Here is a 25523-nt window from a genome sequence, read left to right as displayed (position 1 = left end):
AGCCAGGCCCTCCCCATTCTATCCACTGTGAACTAACAGCACTTGCCGATGAGCCAGGGGCCCAGGACATTGCTTCAACCAGCTATTGCCTCACCCAGGCAATATCTCCGATGTTGCAAGAAGACAGGAGGCCCCATGGCCTCAGCGGCTCTCAACGTGCAACCACGAGGTCCAGTCTTATGACTGCAACTCTCCTTCAGTTCAATGCAGATGATGAAGAAGACCTGGGTCCCCCGTCCTCAGGGGAAGAGTGTGGTTTGCAGGGGTCACACAAGTGAGGTGGCCAAGAGGTGAGGCTGAAGTTCCGCCTACCGAGGAAGAGGGGTGGACGGCGTGGACACGTGGAAAAGGCTGCCTTGTACACTCCTGAGCTGTTTGCAACAGATTCTACTGGCTACCTGCAAGGCCACCCAAGGGTGGCAGGTGAGGGCACCCTTGATCTGATCCCATGCCGACGAGCTAGCCCAACGATGGGGGGGTAGGGGGGAGCTGGCCTGCAAAGTCCCCCCCCCCCCCCCCCCCGGCCAGGCCTGCCCCGTAAATATGCTCCCTTCCACTGAGTGAGCAATTCTTTTTCCTGGAAGGTATTCAACAAAAGTCTCCTTACCATAGAAGGAACTAAGCTATGTCTGCAAGGATTCTGAGCTATGACAATGGTAATAGCAGTGTCTGCCACTTATTGAGGCAGGCACAGAGCTAGGAGTTTTACTCAAATCACCTAACGTAAACCTCCCGACAACCCTGAGGGAGGCACTTCTATTCTCCATGCTCTGCAGGAGAGGAGGAGGGGGACTGAGGACATTTAATAACAGACCTAAGGAAATGCAGCAAGTGTGTGGTGGGGCTGGGACTCAGAGGCTCAGGGTGCACCCTAACACGACACCCGCAAGGGCAGGAGATCTGAGGCCGTGGCAGCCACTCCAGGCACAATCCAGAGGCCAGCGGGAGTGCATTTCTCAGGCAAGAGCGCCCCCCCCCCCCCGCCCCCGCCACTCCGCCCCCCCAGGTTCTATCACAGTGGGCTCTGCTCAGCGCCGTCATGGTGGATACTCAACAAGCCTTTGTTGTTGGAATGAGAAAATGAATAAATGAATATGAACGGTTTTTAACAAGGCATGAAAAACTCATGGTTTTCCCTGGATTCACTCTGTAGACAATTTAAATTCACAGGGTTGTTGTCATTGGTCTGTGCTGGGGGTACCTGGCTTCTTCCCTCTCCTTCCTTCCAAATCATCACTAATAGCTATGCTGCCAAGCCAGACATTAATACGACCAGTATCGCGCCAACAAATGGACCTCCCCGACAGGCGTGTCGTCAGAAGTGAAAAAGGAACAGGGTCTAATGGAGGTTTCCAATTAGGAAGCTAACAAAGCAGCAGAGGCGAGGTCCTAACCATCGGCTTGCGTGCAAAAGAATTCCTGCGTGGAATTGTGTTTTAACTGTTTGCAAGGAGCTGGGAAATTATCAGGGCAACTGCAAACATCTTTGGTGGAAGAAATAATTGCCTCCAACTTATTAATTTTTGAAGTGAGTACTTTTAAGGACACGGTCCACCTCTCTCTGACTACAGGAAATGTACCATTTCAGAAATTCAATTACTTGTTCCATTCCCAGAAAGCAGGGCCGGCCTTCTGTGGTGTGGATGGAGCCATTACGGATTCTCTGCCACATGAAAGAGTCTTTATGGGTTGTCTTAAATCGGGCAGCCTTGGTTTCGGCGGCTCACTAGGCCCCAGCAGCTCTGATGACCTAGTTGGTATCTATTTCCCTCCATGTCTCTGTAGCAGACAGTGATCTGACCTACTTTCAGGGGCACAGTGATGGCTCAAGAAGGAACGGAGGTGAATACGAGAGCCCGGACACAGGACTAGGAAGTGTGGGCCGCAGGCATCTCCTGGCCGTCCCAGTCTCTGATCAAGCACAGCTCTTGTCTCCTGCTTCCTCGCTCCATCTCCAAAGCCTTTTCCTCCTGCAGCCCCTCAACCCGACTCACCCTCCTTGGTCAGGAAAGGAGCTTATTCCTAGCCCAGTCTGTCCGACCTCTTAAATCTATCAGATTTTAACGTGGGGCCTCCCAACCATCCACCTCATAGCCCATAGGGTGGACTGTGACATCTGTATGCCCACCGGAGGGACCCAAAGTGGCTGCTTGCGGCCTGAGGGCAGCAGTTCGTAGCACCGGCCACTCCAGGCTGAGTGAGGACAGCCGATCCTGGCCCAGCCAGGACCTATTCTCAGACTCCTATCAGGACAGTCCACTCTGGCTTAATAGCAACTAAAAGATTACAAAGAGCTTAAGAAGTGGTTTTTAAAATTCTGAGCATCTGTGGCTGATGCATAACTGCAGCTAGGAAGGAATGCAGGGCCAACTCTCTCGAGCAGGGATTGGCAAAAACTTGCTGTAAAAAGCCAGAAAGTAAATAGTTAGACTGCAGGCCACATAGTCTCTGTCACGACTGCTCGCCTCTCTGGTTCTATGGCAAAAGCAGCCATAGCAGAGCAGAGCACAGAAGCAGGGCTGCGCTCCAATAAAACTTTATTTATAAAAATTGGTGGGAGGCCCTTTGCTCACTGGGCTCCAGAGGCCAAGTGCATTTTGCAGCATTTTGGCTCCACTCTCTGAGCACCCCCTAGTGGTGACTTTTTGCAGTTGATAAGTGCCAGCACCCTCACATCCCCTCCTCCCTGCTGCCCCCCAATTCGGTTCGAACTTGCTTCCACGGAAGGGCCAGACCAACTCGATCTGCTAAGAGGAGGATAAAAGGATTATGTCTACATTTCAAACAATAAAAACCTTAGTTCTGAGGCCCTCAGTCCAGGCTGCTCATTGACAGCCTCGTGGAGCTTTCTAACATCCCCATGCCCAGGTCCCACCCCACAAGTTCTGATTAGAATGCTCTGGGGCACTCCAGGTGATTCTAAAGGAAGGTCAAGTTGAGAGCCTTAGACCAAAAGGGAAAAACAAAAGAACTAGTGACAGTGGTTTTGGAATAAGTGCGCCAGCGTGGTAGGTTTATTTCCCCCTCTGGGAAGGGGAGGGGAGACAAAACATGTTCAAGACTCTTGAAACCTGCACTCGGACAGTCCCCGTCAGCCAAGGCTGGTCCTGTGCAGACGGCACCATGATCTGGCAAAACCCAAGGCCTTCTCATCTTTGTTTTCCTCTTGACATCTAGTGTGGTTTCCTACTGGCTAAATGCATCCTCTATTAAGACTGGTTAATCATCAGAAAGGCTCCTGACGGACTAATACTCAATCATCAGCCAGCCAGCCAATCAATCAATCAATCAATCAATCAATCCTCCAAAATAAAAGTCCTGCCTTTGGGAGGCTCGTAGTCAAGGAAAGCACAGATGAAACAAAAAGCAGGCTTAGCCATATCCACACTACATAAGGCAGGGACTCCCACACTTCACTGCAGACTACAACCCCCCGGGCAGATTTTAAAAATCCTCATGCCTGGGTGGTACCCCATGCCAATAAAATCAGAAGGTCTGAGGGTGGAAGACGGGCATGGTCTCTTTTAAAACTCCCCAGGGAACCACAGTACTAAGGTCCTGCTACTTAAAGTGTGGTCCAAGGGCCAGCAGCGTCAGCATCACCCGGGAGCTGGTCAGGAAGGCGGGGGGGCTCAGGGCGCACCCCGTCCCACTGCATCAGCATGTGCACGTGAGCGGGATCTGCAGGCAGACAGAGGCAAGCAGGAAACCGGCCTTTACTCGTGGTGAGACAGAAAGAAGTCTAAAACGTGATTTTTACACGAGTAGAAAATTAAATCACTTAGCCACACAATTAACAAGCTCAGGGCTTGGGAAGAGAAAAAACGACAATGGCAGGAAAACAGGGTGGTCCTAGAAGATTGGGGTGACGGGGTGGTGGATGATGAAAATGGATGGGTCCAGAGGGAAGATTCTAGGGCAGTGGTTCTCAACCTTCCTAATGCCGTGACCCTTTAATACAGTTCCTCATGTTGTGGTGACCCCCAACCATAAAATGATTTTCGGTGCTACTTCATAACTGTAATTTTGCTACTATTATGAATCGTCATGTAAATATCTGATATGCAGGATGTCTTTTCATTGTTACAAGTTGAACATAATTAAAGCATAGTGATGAATCACAAAAACAATATGTAATTATATATGTGTTTTCCGATGGTCTTAGGCGACCCTTGTGAAAGGGTCGTTCGACCCTCAAAGGGGTCGCGACCCACAGGTTGAGAACCGCTGTTCTAGGGACTGTGCATGCTTCAGAGGTTGTCACGTGGGTCAGTGGGGAGCTACGTGTTGCCTCGAGTGACAGAGGGAGGGGATGGGATGGGGACTGGGCCAAGGTGCTGTTTCCTTCAGGAGGAAAGACTGGTACAAGGAGTGGCAGAGGCTGGGAGACCAGAGGAGGGTGTAACCCGGGCATGGGGAGATGAGTACCTGGGAAGGTCGGAAAAGGGAGCATCAAGAAATGACCTTTCAGCCTGGCTGGTGTGGCTCAGTGCTTGAGCGTCAACCTATGAACCAGGAGGTCACGGTTCGATTCCCAGTCAAGGCACATGCCTGGGTTGTGGGGTCGATCCCCAGTGTGGGCTGTGCAGGAGACAGCCGATCAATGAGTCTCTCTCATCATTGATGTTTCTCTCTCTCTCCCCCTTCCTCTCTGAAATCAATAAAAATATATTATTTAAAAAAAGACCTTTCAAAGGAGGGGACTGATTATATCTGAACGAGAAAGTCACTGACCATTCTGAGCTCTTGAATCTGGGATGGAGGGAAACCAGGGCCTTGAGTATTGCCACATAAATCCCTTCGGTAACGACACCCCCACACACAACGCCCCCCCCCCCCCGCCCCCGCCAAGCCATCTATGGGAAAACACCATGTCTCCAGCAAACGTGACGCCCAAAGGGAAGTGGGGGGAAGAGCTCAGCCTGCGTAGCCTGCAGCCTGGGACGCTCCATGGCTCCGTGGCCGTGCAGGCTCAGCCCTTGAGCACAGCCTTTGTTTCCAGGCCCCTGGAAGTCAGGGCGATTCCCAGTTGAGTTGGAGACGCCGGACTCTTTCCCATGTTGCGATGAACGGGAACAATAACTGCAGAGTGGATGTTACCACAATTGTTTCCACTGAAGTTATTTTGGGGGAGGTTAGGAAGATTGTCTATTCCAAGACGTTTCCTTCACTCGATTCCTTTTATAAAACCATTGAGGGAAGAAGCCGGCGTCGCCACCAACGAGCCTGCCCTGCTCACCAGCACGTGCGCAGCGGTGCTCCCTGGCGAGGGGCTCCCCGCGGCCCCCGTGAGCTGCCACACGCGACCCCCATTTGCGGATGCCCTCACAGAAGCCCTGAGATTGACAGGTGCCTCTCTGTTTTCAAAGCACGTCCTCAAGGGTTGTCTTTTTGTTTGTTTTTAAATTAATATACTTTATTTTGGGGGAGCAGTTTTATTTTATTTATTTATTTTTTAAATAATTTTTATTTCTAGGGTTGTCTTGCTTGATTCCCATGACAACCTTCTGAGACGGCGGGCGGCAGGCAGGGGGTGAACTTCCTCTCCCCCGTTCTAGCGAGGAGGACATGGAGAAGTAAAGGTGTCTGGTCAAGGTCACCCGGCTTGGCATGGACAGAGCCTGTGCGGACTCCTAGAGGGTGCCTTTGGGTGTTGAGCGTGCGGTGCTGTGCACCAGGGCTGCTGTGAGGGTCCACTCCCTGTTCATGGTCTGTCACCACAGCCAACCCCCACGCCGGGCACCGGCTCATGACAGCTCAGCCAAGGGAATGCTCCCAGTGGCTGCTGCAGAGGGTGCGTGATGGGGGAAATGTGGGGTCCAAGGCTGCAGGAGGGCTGGGCTAGACTCGCAGGCCAGAAGCTTGGTCCTCCGTGTGATGGGGAGGCAGGGAACGCCTACACCTGTCAGTAAAACAGCTAAATTTGTGGACTTTGTAGATCAGGCTGGAGGTCATGTGGAGGATGGATTTAAGGCAGCGGTTCTCAACCTGTGGGTCGCGACCCCTTTGGGGGTTGAGCGACCCTTTCACAGGGGTCGCCTAAGACTGCATATCAGATATTTACATTACGATTCATAACAGTAGCAACATTACAGTTATGAAGTAGCAACGAAAATAATTTTATGGTTGGGTCACAACATGAAGAACTGTTTTAAAGGGCCAGAAGGTTGAGAACCACAGATTTAAGAGGATGTAAGCCAAACCCAGGACAGTCTAGTGAGGGCAATAGCCAAGACATGGCTAATGCAGGAATTCAGGAAATGGCAGAGGGATGGAGGGAGAGCCTAGAAACATTTAGGAAACAGATGGACTGGTTTTGGTAAAGGCTGGAGGTGGGGATGGGGGGGTAGAACACCATCTGTGAGAAATACCATGGCACGTATGACACGGTCCCTGTTCTGAAGGAATCCTACATCTTCTTTGTTGTTAATCCTCACCCAAGGATATTTTTTCCATTGAGAGTGGAAGGGAAGGAGAGGGAGAGAGAGAAACATCGATGTGAGAGAGACACATTGAGTGGTTGCTTCCTGCATGTGCTCCAACCAGGTCTATGGAGCGAACCCACAACCCAGGTACCTGCCCTTGACCGGGAATTGAACCAGCAACCACTGAGCACACCGGCCAGGGCAGGAATCCTACATCTTTAAAGGGCAGATAGAAATTAAATGAGTATTGGGCAAGGCCGGGTGTAATCAATATCAAGAAGACTGAGATCTTTGCACTCATGTCTTATAAATTTAGATTAAGTGCTTGCTAACCCCTTGCTTTTCTTTTTTTTTTTAATATTATTTTTTTTTATTGATTTCAGAGAGGAAGGGAGAGGGAGAGATAGAAACATCAAGGATGAGAGAGAATCTCATGGATCGGCTGCCTCCTGCACGCCCCCACTGGGGATCAAGCCCGCAACCCAAGCATATGCCCTTGACCAGAATCGAACCCGGGACCCTTTAGTCTGCAGGCTGACGCTCTATCCCCTGAGCCAAACCAGCTAGGGCCCCCCTTGCTTTTCTATGATGCAAACACCTTACATGACGGGACAAATTCTTACTGCCTTAGGGCAGAGGCCGCAGCCCTGGCTGCCCATTAGATTTGCCCGGGAAGCGGTAAAAATAACTGATCGATGCTCAGGACCCAGCCCCGGGAGGTTCTGATTTGCTTGGGGTGGGGGCCGGGCATGGGTATTTTTTAAAGAGCTCCCCACTGACTCTACCATGCAGCAAGGATGGGGGGTGGGGACACAGCACCTCATTTCAGCGACCTTGAAACGGGTCTTCTGAGCTCGCAGGGGAGCCGAGCTTCACTCCACACTCACGGTGGGACTGAAGGAAGGTGTTCTTCGTCACTCACTTTACACCTGGGATTGCCGTGAGCTCCGTGGGCCATCTCTCCTTGCGGCATGGCGAGTCCGGCTGCCAGTGCCGTTTCCCCGGTGACCCAGGAAGGTCGCCCGGCCCTGTCTGCAGGGTTGGCTGGTCTGACCCTCTATCTCCCACCAATCTGGTTTCCTCCCCCAGCCACGGACATCCTGTGCCGCTGCCCAACCTGAGAGCCAGCCTGACCCACGTGGCCATCCTGGGGCTGCCGCCCGCTCAAGTGTCCTGAGAGGACCTCGCGGAGGGGTGACGCGTTTCCTTGACCACGTACCAGCCTGCGCCAGCCTCTGAACAATGTGCCTTTTCTTGCTGCCAGGAAAGGCCACATAAAGGAACATCTTCTCTTTTCTTGCCACACAAATGTTTCTCATTTGACCTGGAGGGTGCACTTTGGAGAACGCTGTGTGTGTGTTCACATGTGTGCACACGCATGCTGGGACAGGTGGAAGAGGGAACACCGCCCCTTGGGAGCAGCCCCTGACTAGCCACCATGCCTGGCTTGGCCGGGTGGGGTGAGGGCCGGGCTAGGAAGGTTCTGCTGTCCGAATGCCTGCTTCCCAGGGCCAACGTTGCTGGGGATCTTTGCAATGAATTCCTCAAAATGCACTGCACACTGCTCACGTGCATTTCCAAGCATCACTTACATGTCCACAAGGGCATCTATGCGCTGAGTGGACGGCCTTTGACGGAGCAGGGGAATGAGGTCATGCACTAGGACAGCGGTTCTCAGCCTTCCTAACGCTGTGACCCTTTAATACAGCTCCTCATGTTGGGGTGACCCCCAACCATACAATCATTTTCGTCGCTACTTCATAACTGTAATTTTGCTACTGTTATGCATCGTAATATAAATATCTGATATGCAGGATGTATTTTCATTGTTACAAATTGAACATAATTAAAGCATAGTGGTGAATCCCCAAAACAATATGTCATCATATATATATGTGTTTTCCGATGGTCTTAGGCGACCTCTGTGAAAGGATCATTCGACCCCCAAAGGGGTTGCGACCCACAGGTTGGAGACCCACAGGTTGAGAACCGGTGCACTAGGGTCTCTGAAGAATTTGGGAATGTAGCGGTAGCTTTTCTCCTCTACCAACCACCCCTCCCCGGGGCAGCACGCAGCTCTCCCCAGCGTGGGCCTCTGACCACAGCCGCCTGCAGAGTTCAGCTCACGCCTCTGTCCTGGGGCCAAGCAGAGCGCTGTGCCCAGAGCAGGGTCATCTGTCTGAATGAAAGGAGCTGCAGTAGACGACCTTCAGATTCCTGTCAGGACGAACACTCTGTATCGGCCTATCCCACTACAGCCCGTGACTCCTTCCTTTCGAAGAAATAGAACTGGGTACCTCGCCTGGTTGGCTGTCAGATATTCCTCTCCGCGGGGGGTGGCTCTCTCTATCTGGAGATGTTCTAAGCTTCGATGCCTCTCGGTTGTCATAGACTCGGACCACCCTGACCATGTCGGCCAGGCCACCAAGTGCAGAGGGAGGAGCAGCTTTTTTCTAACTGACACAAAGTGGCCCCATTGGCCAGTGGCAGGGTGGCCCAGGGATGGAATGCTTTCTGAAAAGCCTTCTTTAGGGGCCAAGAAAGGACTCACAGGCCTGCCGCACAGCTCAGCCTCAGCACAGAGACCGACGAGGCTGTGGCGTCGTTGCGGAGTGAGGTGTGCGGAGGACGGGGCAGGAAGCCTCCTCCGTGGCGCGGAAAGGCCCGGCCACCGCCTCTTTCTGGACAGCGGGCGCCCGGCTTGGGAGGGGTCTCGGCTGCTGTTCCCCGCGTGGGAGGCGGGGTCGGAGAGGGAGAGGCCGCTCTGGCTGTGAATTCTCTTCTTTTCCCCAATTATCTCTCTACACAGTGTTTTATGTGCAGACACTTTAGTGGCGGAGCCTTTTCAAAGACGCCTCTTGCTGCTGATCCCTACTGAAATCCCCAAGTAAATCATTCCAGGACCCCTCCTCAGAATCCTTCATAAATACAACTGCAGGATGTGTGGGGAGAGCAGCCACCCGGGCATCCTGGGCCCCGACCTTTCCCGTGGGGAGGGGCCTCAGTTTCCCTGCGCACCATGATGTGTTGAGAACGCTTCCCTGGTGGTTTAGGATGTTGGCGAGGTGGTTGCCAAGAGGACCCCTGGGGAGATTTCAGCTCTTGCTCCGCTGTCCGGTGCTGGCCATACCTCACCCTTGCCCCAGGCGGAGGCAGCCAAGGGGCGTGTACTCTCTCCAGCTGGTCTAGGTGCCTGTTCTCAGGTCTCCTACGCCTGGGCCCACCCTCATCTGCCCCTCCCCCCTCACCAGCACTCCTCAGCTGCATCCTGCACACGGGGTCTGAGCACATTGTGTCAATGGATGAATCCTTGCCAGTGATCGGCTGGAAACAGGGCACTTCCGGGTAGTAGGCGGTAGCCACGGCCTGTGCCCTGCGGGGCTCTGTGTGCCGGAGACAAGCCGGAGACAGGAGCTGCTGACGGCGCTGCGCGGACTAGCTTCCATCAACCTCCACTGGCTCTCCGGGCCGCCGCCCTTTAGCACGGGGTGTAATGCCCACGCCAGCAACAGCGCCCTGCCCGCCCTTCAGGGCATATTTGCTTCTTGCAACACTTCCAGAAACGCACAGGAACTCCCAGACAGGGAGAGCAGAGCTACCAGAAGTCCCACACAAACGGTTTTCAGGAACTGCAGAACGCGTGGATTGTTGAAATGCAAATTGGCAAAAGGCAGGGACAGCTCGTCCCTTATAGGAGGCCTTCCGGAGCCAGACTACCACTAGGGTGGGTGGGGCCAGTTTCTCAGGAATGCCCAAGGAGAGAGGCCCGCACGCCCTGGCAGGGCGCCCTGCAGGTTTTCAGGGGCCACTGTAAGAGGTGCGTGACCCTGCCCTTTGCACATACTGGCTCTCACACTTGCTCTGTCATTTTAGCAGCTACCTATGGGTCTGTGATTTGCTGAGCTCCAACCACGCGCCCAGCCCTGTCCCAGGTGTGGTGCTGGACAGCAGCCCGGCTCCCAGCCCCTGGAGGCTTGCTGGGGGAGCTTCCCACCACAGGGGCTAAGTGCAGAGCGAGGCAGGGTGTGGCTGAGTAAATGTGGGGCAATGAAGCCTTATTCCCCAGCACATCTCCTTCATGTGGGAGCAAGCTTCCCTGTAAGGTCTGAATCCAAGCAGATATCCCCTCAGACAGCTGGGGTGGGTGTGTGTGAGTGTGTGTCCCTTACAGGTCTTCGAACAACAGGCAAGACAAGGACCTAACTCTTGGCATTCAGGTCCTCCTGCTGCCCCCTTTGTACAGGAAGCCCAGAGACAGCATGTCAGGCCTCAGCCACATGCCTGGACTCAGAAGACAGATCACTTCACCCCTCTATTCCCAGATGCAAACATCTCCTCCCACTGCTACTCCCCGGAGCACGCTGAGCTCGGGGTCACCTCCACACTCCCCCCGTTTGCCTGCGTACTTAAATCCACCCAAATCAGACGCCCGCCTCTACCTGGTGTGCTTATTTCAACTGCCCCCTGTCGTCAATGAAAAAGGTTATGAACCCACAAAAGCACACAGACCAAGACAAGAGATTTCGACAAATTTGAGGAAGACAGGAAGTGCGTGGAACAGCAGGTAACGTAGCGAGGGATTCCGATGAACAATGTGCCCACGGAGCCTGCAAACCTGCCCGGGGCTCAGAGCTCAGGGGCCGAGGCACCACGGAGATTCAGGGGCAACACGCACACCTCGCACCTGGACCTGGGTTTCTGAACACCATCGCGGACAAGTGCCAGGGCTCCCTGGACGCTGGTGGATTCCAGGGCGGCGCAGAGAAAGTCCCCGGAGGCCAGAACAACTTCTGGTGCCAGCAGGCAAGGACGTGCTGAAATAATGAGGGCATTTTGGAAACACGCAGACACGATTGGGGGGGCAGGGCGGGGATCCACAGACCAAATGCGGGACAATCTGAGCATCAAAATAAATAGTAACAGTAGTGGGTTACAGCTCTTAGAATGAAATGACCACCGATAAGCCAAGACATAAATAATAAATAGATAAAAGGTAAATAAACAGGAGGAAAGGAAAGCTCTTTCTCACAACAGAAAGCCAACTAAAAAATGCACCGTCTGCGAACCAGCTGATGACACTGCAGGCAGGAACCATCGTGAGTGCGAACCTAGAGGCAAGCCCACCACGGGCAGGCGGCAGTCACAGTAGCTCCCTGCAGGATACTTGTAAGTTACGGAGGGAAGCAGGGTGGCTTTGTGGTGGCGGGGCCTGGGAGCCACCACCTGAGCAGGTGGCCGAAGCCGCGTCACCGTCACACCGTGTGCTCCCCGAAGCCACGCACTGAGGACGGGGCGCCTCCTCCGTGGCATTCTTTCTAAAAGTGCGTAAGTTCAATCACGAGGAAACATCAGACAAACCCAAACGGATGGACATTCTACAAAACAACTGGCCTGCACGGACTCTTCAAAAAAGTCAAGGTCTTGAGAGACCAAGAAAGTTCCAGGGGACTAACGGGACATGACAACTAGAAGCAAAGTGTGGTCATCTCAGTCAGAAAACAAAACAACTCCAGCGCTAAAGGGCATGAGTGGGACAACAGGCAACATGTAAACGAGGCCTATAGGTTGTATCATAGTACCTACCAGTGTTCACGCCCCAATTTTTTTTAAAATAGATTTTTATTGATTTCAGAGAGGGAGGAAGAGGGAGCGAGAGATAGAAACATCAATGATGACAGAATAAGAGATAGAAACATCAATGATGAGAGAATCATTGATTGGCTGCCTCCTGCACGGGCCCCCACACTGGGGATCGAGCCCGCAACCTGGGCATGGGTGCCCTTCACCGGAATCGAACCTGGGACCCTTCAGTCTGCAGGCCAACACTCTAACCACCGAGCCAAACCAGCTAGGGCAGTGATGGTGAACCTTTTGAGCTCGGCGTGTCAGCATTTTGAAAAACCCTAACTTAACTCTGGTGCCATGTCACATAAAGAAATTTTTTGATATTTGCAACCATAGTAAAACAAAGACTTATATTTTTGATATTTATTTTATATATTTAAATGCCATTTAACAAAGAAAAATCAACCAAAAAAATGAGTTTGCGTGTCACCTCTGACACACGTGTCATAGGTTTGCCATCTCTGGGCTAGGGCAACGTCCCAATTTTGATCATGAAGCTCGTTATGTCAGAGAATGTCCCTGCTTTTAGGAAAACACACTGAGTTATACAGGGTTAAAGTAGCATTCTTTTCTGCAATTGATCCTTCAAACGATCAAGAAAAAATAATTGTGCAGAGAATGCTGAAGCATGCATGGTCAACGTTAGCACTGGGGGACTCTGGGTGGAGGGTATATAGGGATTCTCTGTATTGTCTTTGCAACTTTTCTGTAAGCTGATTTCTTTTTTCAAAATAGAAAAGTAGGATTCGGTAATGAAGTAATAGTCTGACTAAAACTTTCACATAATTATAGTGAGAAGAGAAAGACGAGAACAAAATTCTTACCTACCATAATAGGAACTCAGCAGACAACATCTAAAATCGATAGAATTTAAAAGAAACAGCTTAAAAGAACAGTATATTAAAAATCAGAAAGAATAGACATTGTATATATTAAAATATGGTGGCACACCAGGAAAAAACATAAAAAAAAAGTGACAGCATTTCCTTTGAGGAATGCAACCAGTTGACTGAGAAGCAATGGGGCAAGGCATTGCTATGTTCTGCTATAGGCCTTTTAGTATTATTTAACTTGTGGTATTTTAAACTATCATTTAATTATTTCGTATTATTTAATTGGTATTATTTAATTTTTGGTATTTTTTAAAAAATATATTTTATTGACTTTTTTACAGAGAGGAAGGGAGAGGAATAGAGAGCTAGAAACATCGATGAGAGAGAAACATCGATTAAGCTGCCTCCTGCACACCTCCTACTGGGGATGTGCCCACAACCAAGGTACATGCCCTTGACGGGAATCGAACCTGGGACCTTTCAGTCAGCAGGCTGATGCTCTATCCACTGAGCCAAACCGGTCAGGGCTAATTTCTGGTATTTTTAAAGTGTATTTAATTTGTATGAACTCCAGGTAGGTACTCGTTTTGGGAAAACTGGGTAGGCAGGTGGACCTAAATCTTTAGGGCCCAGCTCCCCACGGAGGGATGAACCCAGCTGACCTTTGGAAACCCCGTCAGCACCAAGGGCATCTCGCTGTGCCACCAAGTCTGAGTCAACTGTCACTTAGAGCCACAGAACGCACGCAGTGGCAGTGGCTCCGGGACCACTTGCTCTCACGCACTCACTCTGGAGATGAGGACACGGGGCTGTGGGGAGCGGGTGAAATCCAAGTCCACACAGGGCTGACCGCCCTTGGCTTCGTGGGACGACTGCATCCCAGAATCCTCAGCGGGGCAGCCACGGCGCCAGGCGCTCGTCCTAGCGGAGTGTGAGGCCACCCTCCCCTTTCCCGGGGTCCCTGCTGTGGACCTCTGGGACCCAAAAGGAACACGCTCCAAGACACAGCAGCAAAACGCTGAATTAAATTCCCCACCAGCACCGAAAACACTCCTCCCGCTGCGTACGCTGGGGGCGAGAGAAGCCTGGCAAGGGAGCGCCGGTGCCTACGCCGCCATGTGACTGGGGCCCACCGTGTTCCTGAACCCCCGGGGCTGGGCCGAAAGGAAAGGAAGGCGGGTCGTTGGAGAACACCAGGTTCCTGTGATGCCGTAAGAGCCCAGCAGGGTCTTTCCTTTCGGACAGGGGTGGGAAGGCACTGGGGGCGAGTTAATGAAATGTGTGACCCAATGGAGCAGGCTGGTTTTTAAGCTGATATTTCTGTATGGCCCGCGAATGAGGTTACCAATATCCAAATGGCCCTTGGCAGGGAAAAGGTCCCCCCGCCCCCCGCTCTAGAAGCACCCCCAAGAGCGGGTGGAGGGCACAGGGCTGGCTGGCAGAGCCCCGGTTCCCATTTCCCTGCGGGAAGGCAAGGCTGCGAGGCAGGCCACCTGTCCCCGGGGCAGTCAGCCCCTGTCCGCCTCAGCCCTCTGCTCAGGAGTCGGAGCACTGAACCGCGGAGGGAAGGCCAGCATTGTTTTCTGGCCACAACGGCAATCTCTGCCCTTCGCATGGTCTGCTTAGCCAGGCCGCCACCACATCGCTGTTATTATTTATAGTCTGTTTCAGGTCAGCTTCTGATGGCTCCCTTTGGAGGCAGAAGTTGGTGTTTGTTGTTTCGCCCCAGCTCAGCTTCCTCCTGTCACCACGTGCGCGTCAGGATCGCTGCCTGCTGCCCACAGGAGCGCCGAGCGCAGGGACAAATGCCACCCAATACGAGGACAGTTAAATTTGCACACAGAAGGGCTACGATCTGCAGAGAAGAGCCAGGATGGTCAGCCCAGGGCTTCCCATCCGTCTCTGACCAGAGGCTGCCCACATCTCCACCCAGGCGGGGGGCTCTGACCACCTGCATCGGGGGCGAGTTAATGAAATGTATGACCACCTCCACTTCCCAGGCTGGGCCAGGGTTCTGGAGACAGCAGATGGACAGACAGACCAAGCCTGTATGCGTGGCCATAGGGTCCCTGTGTGTTGCAAGGGCCTGCCAGCAGGGTGAGGCCCCGGGGTCTCCCCTGAGGTTTCTACCTCTGATGGGCAGAGAGGTAATGAGCTCCCCAGGAACCCTAATCCGCAGGGGCTCACCCAGGGCCGCCAGGGCCAATGGGTCATCTGGGGCTTGGCCAGGGCCAGGAACAGGCACGGAGTCTGCGGGGCAGTGCTGTTCCTGAATCACTCAACCCTTTGCCCATCCACATCCCTGGCCGTCAAATAGGGCACGATTCTTTGTCCTTCCTTTGAGCAGAACAATTGTAAGAGAACAAACAACAAAAAATTTTGGCAGCAAACAGAAGGGACTAGGCACTGTCAATTACTCAAGAAATTATTAAGACAGACAACAGACCTGTCTTATAAACATTACATTTGCTAAGAGACGAGACCTTAACTGTTACCAACAGCAGAAGAGATGATAATTGTGTGACACAATGGGTCTGAGCTGATGCTACAACGGCAATCGTCCTGCCATATAAACGTATCGGATCAATAGGCTGTACACCTTAAACGTTCACAAGGCTGTTTGTCAAACATGTATCTCCACAAACAACAACAACAAAATAATAAATAAAAAAGAAAAAAGAGAGAGAGGAATGAAAAATGATTAAGAGCTCTCAAACCTGAGCAGGCAGCAGAATCGCCTGGAGGCTTGCTGCAGACACCGCTCTCTGCCCCCTCCCCTCCCCGTTTCTTATTCAGTCGGAGTAAAGGTCAGCCGAGCATCTGCATGTCTAACAAGTTCCTGGCTGACCCCGACGCTGCTGGTCCGAGGACAACACGGAGAAACCCTGTCTTAAGGGCTGCAAAGGTGAGTGTGTTCTGCCCTGAGGATTTGGAGTGTGTGTCGTGGGCAAAGGTGCGAATGTGTGGAAGAGACAGACAGACACGCGCACCGATGACGTGGAGGGGCAGCCCTTCTAGAGATGGATACTAAATGCCGGAGGAGCCCAGATCACTCAACAGGAAGTGGGTTATCAGGGAGGGCTGCATGGAGGAGGTGATCCTCAGGCAATCTGCAAAGAAGAGGCCTGCGGCAGGCCGGCACATGAAGCAGGGAGGACAGGTAAGGCAGGGGACGGGTGCTGCTGGATCAAGGGCTGTTAATTAGTCCCAAGGCGAGAGCCCCAGTGGGGAGTCACAGGAGAGAAACCTGGAAGGCGGGCGGGCCTTGGTGGTCAAGGCAAGTTTGGGGATTTCCTCTGGGCCTCGGGAATCAATAAAGACGTTTAAGCACAGCAGTTAGTTTGGTAAAACCATTACCTTTCTGGGTCTCAGTTTCCTTGCTGTAAGGGGGTGATGACTGGAAGGCTGGGGGAGGCCTTTCCAGCCCTGACAGCTATGACTCAGTGGGCCCAGGGGAGGGAGTGGTGTCACCCAGCCAGTGGCCTCACCCTGCTGGCAGGCCCTTGCAACGCACAGGGACCCTATGGCCACGCACACAGGCTTGGTCTGTCTGTCCATCTGCTGTCTCCAGAACCCTGGCCCAGCCTGGGAAGTGGAGGCAGACCTGAGGTGTCACACACATTGCTAACCTCTCCTGCTCCCCGCCCCCCCCCGCCCCCCCAGGCTGCACAGAGCCCAGGCCTGGGATTGTGTGGTGCTCACAATGGAAGGAAGAGGGTGTAGGAGGGAGGTCCCCGGGCTGACCCTGGTATTGTTCTCGGGCCAGAAGAAGGCTTCCTCCCGCCTGGCCGCCGCAGTGCCAGAAACAACGGTGTCCAGCCAGTGAGAGTCCGCGCGCTGGGGGGCCGCCCGCCGACGGCGCGGCCTGGGAGCCGGGGCCCATTCACAAACGCCTGCTGCAGAGCACGTAGGCCTGTCCGCCCCTGCCCCCTCCGCGGCGGCCGCCGGCTGTTCCCAGTGAGAGAGGCTGGGGCGAACGAAAATAACCGCCTCTCCGCCCCCAACCTCACCGCCGCCAGGAAGGAGCGCGCCACCAGAAATGGCATCTGGCTAATAAAGGAATAATGGATGCTTCACACCCTGAGCAACACCTCCCTCTTCCCCCTGCCTCGGCGGCTCCTTCCACTGACCACGGACCAAGGGGAAAAGGTGCCGGGCCAGGATGCAGCCTTGTTTGAGCCGGCCCGGCCCCGGTGAGCAGGCCTGGGTGTTAACCAGCCCTGGAAGCGGCTCTAGGAACGGGCAGACGGACGGATGGACGGACGGACGGTGGGCTCCGGCCTCTCCTGCAGGGGCTGCTCACTCACTGGGGGTGAGCGTGTGCAGGAGGAAGACCTGCCTCTGAGCATCAGTAGATAAGTTCCCGTAGGCCAGGGAGGGCCTGCTCCTAGCACTGCACCCGGGCCCCTCTGCTGACCTCCCCATCCTGAGCCCAGGGCACTCCCAAGCAGTGAAATGACCTTTGTCCAGCCAAGGTTGAGACAGACATAGACGTCAGTCTGGCCTCACTTGGGCCTGTTACTCCCCTCCCCCCTCTGACTAATCCAGCCCTTTGGCACAGAGCAAAGGATTCTGGGGATGGTCAGGCCCAAAGCAGGGCATGGAGCAGATAACCTTTTCAAGGGGCAAGTCGTGTTTTAAGGGACCCTGGCCTGTCCCTAATGGAGTAACAGGACTTCCTCCCCGGCCACTGTGGGAAGATGTGTGCATCCTAGGAATTCCCCAGGGGCCCCAGCAGCAGGACAGGACTGTCTGGGCCCGAACCCCCCGGCTGCCTAAGTCCTCCCTCCGTCACGCATTTCCTGGCCCAAGAACACTTGGTCGGGTCCGTATTTGGTCAACTGCGCTCTCTGCTTACGGAAACGTCCCTTCAGGACTCCTGGACCCCCGTTCTCCACGGTCCCCTTTCTTCGGAACCCCTGCTTGCTCACTTCTGCCATCCTCGGGGCCAGGCCTTCTCTTTTCTCTCCATAGACCCACCGCCCGGCCACCCCCAAGGCCCAGGGCCAGGTCTGCCCCATCCGGGAAGCGCAGACACACGCAGAAGCAGGAAACACACAGACAACCTCAAGACTGGCCTGGAATCAAGTCCCCCAAATGCCCCCAATCTCTGGGGACTGAGGTGGTCTGATTCGTCCAGGAGGGCTTCACGGAGGAGGTAAAACTTGTACAGGGCCACGGGGGGGGGGGAGGTGGGGGAAGATCGGGGTGAGGGCAAGGTCAGGACACGCAGGGGCGAGGCATGTGAGCAAGTTAAGGGGCCAAACACAGCGGGGGAGGCAGGTCTTCCCTGGGCCTAAGGTTGACACAGGCAGATGGTTATTTTTTAAGATGTCAGTCTTAGAAGGACCTGGGGAAACTCAACAGAATCTCCGCCCTCTACTCCCCACGCCCCACCACCCCCACCCACAGGCGGGACCTGCTGGGCGGTTCCCAAGCACATTCCTGTGTGTCAAGCTCACAGCCTTGCGCTGGCTTCCCTGTCACCAGACCACGCGCATCTGCAGCATTTTCTGGCTTACAAAGAGCTGTCACTGTCGGACCTGGTCTGCATGGCCCTCAGCACCGCCAGGAGATGTAAGTCAGAGCGGTGTTGGATCCCACTGAAGACCCGGAGCTCGGAGAGAGTGATGACGAGGAACCGCCCGAGTTCTGTGTGTGGAGCTGCAGGGCTCGCCCAGGGCTCCGGCGAAGGAACCCGAGGGCGCTGCCACCTGTCTTAGCTCTCGGGGCGTTTCTTTGTTTATATTCTCCACCAGCGTTTGGCAAACTTCTCCCGTAAAGGGCCTGAGAGGAGGTGTTTAAGGCGTTGCTGGTGGTTAGGGTCCATGTCATAAATCCCCAGCGCTGCCTGGTAGCACGAATTCGGCCCCGGACAGTGAGCAGATGAGTGAACGGTACGGCTGTGCGCCCCCGATGCCGCCTGTGCGCCCCTAATGGTGTCTGTGCACCCCCAACATCGCCTGTGCGCCCCCGACACCGCCTGTGCGCCCCCGACACCGCCTGTGCGCCCCCGACGCCGCCTGTGCGCCCTAACACTCCTGTAGAAACAGGCCGCGGAGTGTACGTGGTCTGTGGAGCACGGTCTGCCGACCCCTGTCTAAGCCCCGCTGTGTTCTGGATGCTTGAGTCTGCCCTATGAGAAAGGAGGATGTTCTCTGGACCTGGAGCCGGAACGCACCTGCTACCTGCCGTCCAGCTCCTGGCAATCTGCCCGCCCCAGGCCCTGCGACAACCCAGTCCTCACGGCCTGCCGCCTGTTGCCTAGGAACGTTCCTAGTTGTCACCAACAAAGTCTTCACCCCCCCACCCCCGGTAATAATGTCTTGTAAAAAGACTCATAAATGACAAAAACACAAACAGGCTGGCCTCACAGAGCACGCTGCCCATTCCCAGGGGGCCTTACTACCTGGCGGCCTCAGACAGGAAGCCGAGGCTGCAATGAAGAGCTGTGTCCTTTGTTGCAGGAGTGCCTATTTTTGTCCTGAAGGAGGAAGCATGGGGGGGGGGGGGGGCGAGGTGGCCACAAAGGCAGAGGGGCTCTCCCAGGTAAGCACGCCTCCTGGAGAGCTGAGGGCGAGTCTTGGGTCACAGGATTAGAAAGAAGCCGCTGGGAACCTTTCCCATTGAAAAGAAAGGAAAAGTCACTTCTCTTCCTCTTTCAAGGGTGTCAGCAGGGGTCTCTCCCTCTCCGTCTCTCTCTCCATTTCTAGTGCCTTCAAAACAAAAAGAAAAAAAAGGATATCCACTTTCTTGCTCCCGTTCATTAAGGAAATGACATTCCCCACTAACTTGCTGTACGTGACTGCAGTCGCCAAGAATGAGAACAGCTTTCTAGCGCCTCTTCCTCCTTCCACCGCAGACACGGAGGAGTCGGGCGGCCTGAATTCCAACCCCCACGCCCCGCTGATAAGCCGTGTGGCTTGGGACGAGGTATCTGCTCCTAGTTCCCGCGTCTGTAAGATGTCAATGATAGCCATACCCATGCCTTGCAGGGAGCTACGTGCATTCAGAGATGACGTGCAGACACGTGGCCCAGACAGGACTGGATTCGTGGGAACCCGAGGGAGAGGCCTGGGGTGCTGGGGCCAAGTCCCTCTGGGACAGGAGCCAGTCAGGGTGCACTCAGTCACCCAGTAGCTAATGGGCCCCTGTACGCGACCATGCGGAGCTGATTTCCAGGGCAGAACGCAGACCGCAACATAAACAGAGCACACGTGTGAGGGGCGCCACACAGAAGAACAGAGAGGGGTGGGAGGGACGTTCAAGGCCTTTCTGAGAAGGTGACAGCTGACCAGAGCCTCGCTCTCCGTGAAAGGAGATGGTCGCAGCCTGCGCCCCCCAGGGAAGGCGTGAGGGTAAGCGAGATAAGAAAGAGAACGCGGTGACATTCGTCACAGTCCCCGGAGCATGGATGCGATGCAGTCGTTGTTGGGTGCTCAGGAGGGGGCAGTGGGAAGTCCAGTCCTCTGGGAAGGCAGCGGCCCCTGCGCTTTAACTCAGTCCGTCACGGCTAAGCCCAGGCCTGGCTCGCAGAAGGCCGCTCGAGCAACACTGCAGACCCAGTGCATGAGGTCGGGCGGTGCCTTCCGAGGGACCAAGAAGGGACATGAAGCGGCACTTTGGGGAGAAGGAGAGGGCCTCGGGGAGCGAGGGCTTTTCACGTGACTTTCACATGATGAACATATCCCAGCATCTCGGGGTATGTTAACAACCCCATGCCTGCGCGTTAGCTAGCCTGGAAGGCTGGGAACCTGGCTACAGCAGCTTCCATCCAGCGTCCACCAGCCCGGTTCCCAAACGGTAACAGCGCCCCCTGCTGGAGAGAGAAGGCGGCTCCTGCATCAGCCCCCACTGTTCGTCCGCCAAGCGCTCTGTGGCAGAGGGGAGTCCTGGCCATCATTCTGGCCCGCAGTGATTTTCATTCTGAAAGCTTGCTGATCCCTCATCTTGTTATTTGGGGCCAAGCATGGGAACGGGTGCTGAACCCCACGTCTCGCTGTCTCCTCCTCTGGCTGGTCTCCTGTCCTCTCTCTGGGTCCCGTGTGAAGACAGTGCCTGGGGCACACTCTCATGAGGTCAGACACCCCGAGTCGCTTTCCCTGCGTCTTCTGGGCCCCTGTCGGGAGTGCCTTGGTCACATCCGTGAGCCCAGAAATGCCACCTGACTCGGGTGTTTCTGCTCAGCGTGTGTGCCGTGCCCCCCTCACACGGGACTCACGTGTTATACATGACCAACCAGGGCCGGTCACCAGAGATCAGCGTCACAGACCTGACAGGTCAGAGCGAGCTCAGAATTAACTGCAGGCAGACACAGAACTTAGTTTCAAAACTTCCTAACAGGAAGGCAGAAAGGGAAATAAGTGGGACTATGCAGTTCCTATTGTCAGGAAAAAGCAAAACAAAACAAGACGTAATACTTGTCTGACAGAGAAGTCAGAACAGTGGTCGAAAAGTCTCCTTTCCGAAAGCATGGGCCAGACACAGGCAGTTCAGCAGCACAGGCTCTCAGCTGGGGTTTTGTAAAGAGAAGCGCACGGTGGGGAGGGGGGCAGTGTTTCCGACGCCCCGAGGCCTGGGCCCCTGCCCATGGGAACCCAGGAGCCACCGGCCAGAAACTGCTCCAGTTTCCAACCTCAGGGGAAGGGCCCGGGTGGCATCTAGGCCAGACTCGATTTCCCACCTTCACAGTGAACTTCGTGGAGCACCCCTGGCTTGGATTACGGAGCTCCATCACCCCCTCCACTCAGGCTGCCAGTGCCTGTCCGTCCCAGGGCAGAAGCCAACACGCTGTGACTCCCAAGACCCACACTGGCGGGAGCTTCCCCTGCAGGCCCAGGCGAAGCCGTCTGGGTGGGGAATGCCACCAGCACCCCTCACTGGGTGGGCAAGCACCCTCCTTGCCTGTGAGGCTGATAGAGGCTTCACAGGTGTGCCCCCCTGGGCGCTGCCACGTGGTCCCGGGGTCTCAGGAGTGAGTGTGGGGAGTCCTCCCACAAGGAATGTCAGGCCTCTGCACAGCAAACAGGTGCTTCCCTATACCTGTGTGGCTGCCTCTCTACGACCTCACCCGCTGCCTTGCTCGGGGCAGGAAGGGCCTGAGTGTTGCTTCCGGTCATTTTGGGGACAATGTACACGTTGAGCACCGAGGCAAGGATACCTCTGGCGGCAGGGGACGAGGGACTTCCCACTGCCACTGTCAGACGGTGGAGCCTCGGGAGCGGCGCGCTGGTGCCCTCTAGTGGGAGCTGACTGCGGTGCAGCCGACAGTCCTCATGGCCTCTGCACCAGGTGCACCCACCCTGGGCCACACTGGGAGCAGGATTACAAGTGATGGGGGTTGGGAGGTCCCCATCATTGTCAACACGGCGGGACAGCCAGCCCCTTCCACCCCACGTGCAGTTCACAGTAGAGATACCAAAAATGCAGGAGGGGCCCCTAAAACCCCATTCTAAGCCCAGTTGTATGGGTTTTAGCTTCTACTCAGCCCTATGGCTTCACAACCCGGAACCATGACTGATGTCCCCCCAAAAACCATGTCACCACGCCTAGAGCCTCCAGCTTCCCACCCGAGCCCGGAGCTCCTGGGAGCAGTGCTGGCTGGCCTCAGCGCACCAGAAGCTGCCGACGGGTCATGGGCGCGAAAATCTAGCTGCTGGCTATCACCTCCCCCAGCTCACCTGACCTCCGCCCTCTGCTGCCATTTACGAGGAAGCAGACCTTGGGGGTGTCACCATCAACATCAGCCCTTACTAACCAACCAGGTGCCGTTCCTGGGTGGAGAACCATGCTGGGAAAATGGGGTACCTGCTGTCCGCCCTGCTGCCGAGCCCCAGCGATGGGGGTCCCTGAGGGACAGCACTGTGTGACTCACCCCCGAGACGCTCTGCCTGCTGTGGAAGTACAGCCGGGGGGACCATCTGGATAGGGGGTCCTTGGCTTTGGCTGGAGCAGGGGTTGGATGGACACCCAAGTGTCAGCATCTGAGCTCTGACGAGGCCCTCCCACTAGGACCACTCACGGTGAAATGGGCCCCATGTGTGACTCCCAGTGAGCGAGAAGCCAGAGCTCCCTGCAGATCAACAATAGGCATTACTTAAGTCTGAGGGCCACTGGGCCCTCCGCACACACATCCCAGTGGGACACTCTGGACGTGGAGGCAGCCGCCCCTGCCCACACATGGTACATCCGGCAATGCTTTGTTGGAGGTAGGGGCCAGCAGGAGTGCCCAGGCCCAGCATTGGGACCTGGGAGAAGGGGAGTGTGTGAGACGCTGCCCCTGTGCCTACCTGCCAGGCTGGGAGGACCTTCTCGATGTCATTCAGGTTGATCCCATCCCCATCTTCCAGCTTCCCTTTTCCACACCTGGAGCAGAAAAGACAAAGACGTTGAAAGGATGGCACCTGCCTGGATCCTGCCCCGCCTGGCAAACAGGAAGAGCGGGGTCCATGGGGTGACACCTGGTCCTGCCCTCCCTCCAGGCCTGCAGAACCAGCCTGCCCGCCAGGAGGAAATGCTCTGGTGACCGGACGCTTTGCCTTCATGTCCTCTGTGGCCAGGTGACCCTTCAGCTGTCCCCCGCCCCCACTGGCTAGACAGGCCTTCATGGAGGACAAAGGACTCATGCAGATGGGATGCTGAGACCAGCCTGAGCGTGGGGCACAGAAGCACCATAAACTCCTTGCTGACAGACCCCCAAACCTGTCACAGCTCTGCAACAGCCTAGCATCCTGACCAGCACACTACAGAGAAATGAATGGAGAGAGAGCAGCTTCCTAGGTCACACAGGCCCCAGTGCAGCTTCCTTCTTCCTTGGCCTCACCTAGGGCCAGCCCACCAGCCCGCCGGCCCAGACGCCGACCCTTTGTCTTCCTGTCCTCTGTGGCCAGGTGACCCTTCAGGCCAAAGACACACCCTGCCTCACTGCCAAAGGTCCATGTCTCCTGTATGCTGAAGGGGCAGACTCTGGCACCAGACTCCAGGGGTTGGAGCCCCAGCCGCACCGCTTACTAACTGGGTGACTCTGAGCAAGTCACTTAACCTCTGCATCCGTTTCCTCGTTAGAAAAATTGGGACAATTAATAATGTCTAACATGATAAAGTGAGCGGAGGATTAAATTAATGCATCGAAGTGCTTAGAACAGTGATGGCGAACCTTTTGAGCTCGGCGTGTCAGCATTTTGAAAAACCCTAACTTAACTCTGGTGCCGTGTCACATATAGAAATTTTTTGATATTTGCAACCATAGTAAAACAAAGACTTATATATATATATATATATTTTTTATTGCTTAAAGTATTACAAAGGGTATTACATATGTATCCATTTTATCCCCCCGCCCTAGACAGTCCCCTAGCCTCCCCTATCCCCCAGTGTCTTATGTCCATTGGTTATGCTTATATGCATGCATACAAGTCCTTTAGTTGATCTCTTACCCCCCTACCTCCTGCCCCCCAACCCTCCCCGGCCTTCCCGCTGCAGTTTGACAATCTGTTTGAGGCAGCTCTGCCTCTGTATCTATTATTGTTCAAAAGTTTATAATGGTCTCTATTGTCCATGAATGAGTGAGATCATGTGGTATTTTTCCTTTATTGACTGGCTTATTTCACTTAGCATAATGCTCTCCAGTTCCATCCATGCCGTTGCAAATGGTAAGAGTTCCTTCCTTTTTACAGCAGCATAGTATTCCATCGTGTAGATGTACCACAGTTTTCTAATCCATTCATCTACTGATGGGCACTTAGGCTGTTTCCAGATCTTAGCTATGGTGAATTGTGCTGCTATGAACATAGGGGTGCATATATCCTTTCTGATTGGTGTTTCTGGTTTCTTGGGATATATTCCTAGAAGTGGGATCACAGGGTCAAATGGGAGTTCCATTTTCAGTTTTTTAAGGAAACTCCATACTGTCTTCCATAGTGGCTGCACCAGTCTGCATTCCCACCAGCAGTGCACAAGTGTTCCTTTTTCTCCACATCCTCTCCAGCACTTGCAAAGACTTATATTTTTGATATTTTATATATTTAAATGCCATTTAACAAGGAAAAATCAACCCCCCAAAAATGAGTTCGCGTGTCACCTCTGACACGCGTGTCATAGGTTCGCCATCACTGGCTTAGAACCTTGCCAGGCGCACGGGTACACACACGCCCTTAATATACCATATTTAACGGTAAATATATTCTCACAGTAAGTACAGGGGGCAGTTAGATAAAATGGTAATAAAATAAATAAGGTAAATACATTGCTGTCAGTAGCACTGCCTCTGCTTCTACTACGATTACTGTTGTCATTGTTACTGGGGAAGAAGAGCAGCGTAGTGGCCGAGGACACACATCGATTTTGGAGCCGCCCAGCCTCAGGCAGGTCACTCATTGGGGAAGGGTGTCTCCCAGCTTCCTCACCTGTCGAAGTGAAGAGAATAACAGCCCTACTTCGCCAGGTGGCGGGGAGTTTACCCGATACGAGGTAAGCACTGAGGACGGTACGCACCTGCCTGTGCGCGGTATTAGTTTATACGTATTGTTATGCTATCGTTAGTGACCCAGGTGTGGCGAGGGCTGCCCAGGAGCTGGTGCCAGCGTTTTCTAGCTGCAGTTAATGCAACTATAAGACTTCAGAGTAATTCGTTTAGTGGTTC

The 25523-nt window shown here is 54.3% G+C and overlaps 1 protein-coding gene across 5 annotated transcripts in view; it reads right to left on the bottom strand.

Annotated features, from left to right (window-relative positions):
- The window catches only part of CTIF (cap binding complex dependent translation initiation factor), a 235386-nt gene that overhangs the window by 124539 nt on the left and 85324 nt on the right, over window positions 1-25523 (bottom strand). For all 5 annotated transcript variants that reach the window (XM_059707250.1, XM_059707247.1, XM_059707251.1 and 2 more), the window contains one exon: window positions 23173-23248. In XM_059707250.1, coding sequence (XP_059563233.1) covers window positions 23173-23248 — 76 coding nt within the window. The remainder of the gene's footprint in view (window positions 1-23172; window positions 23249-25523) is intronic.

The sequence above is a fragment of the Myotis daubentonii genome, chromosome 8 (assembly GCF_963259705.1).
Source record: "Myotis daubentonii chromosome 8, mMyoDau2.1, whole genome shotgun sequence".
Lineage (NCBI taxonomy): Eukaryota > Metazoa > Chordata > Mammalia > Chiroptera > Vespertilionidae > Myotis > Myotis daubentonii.
This window is presented reverse-complemented; position numbering and strand designations above follow the sequence as displayed.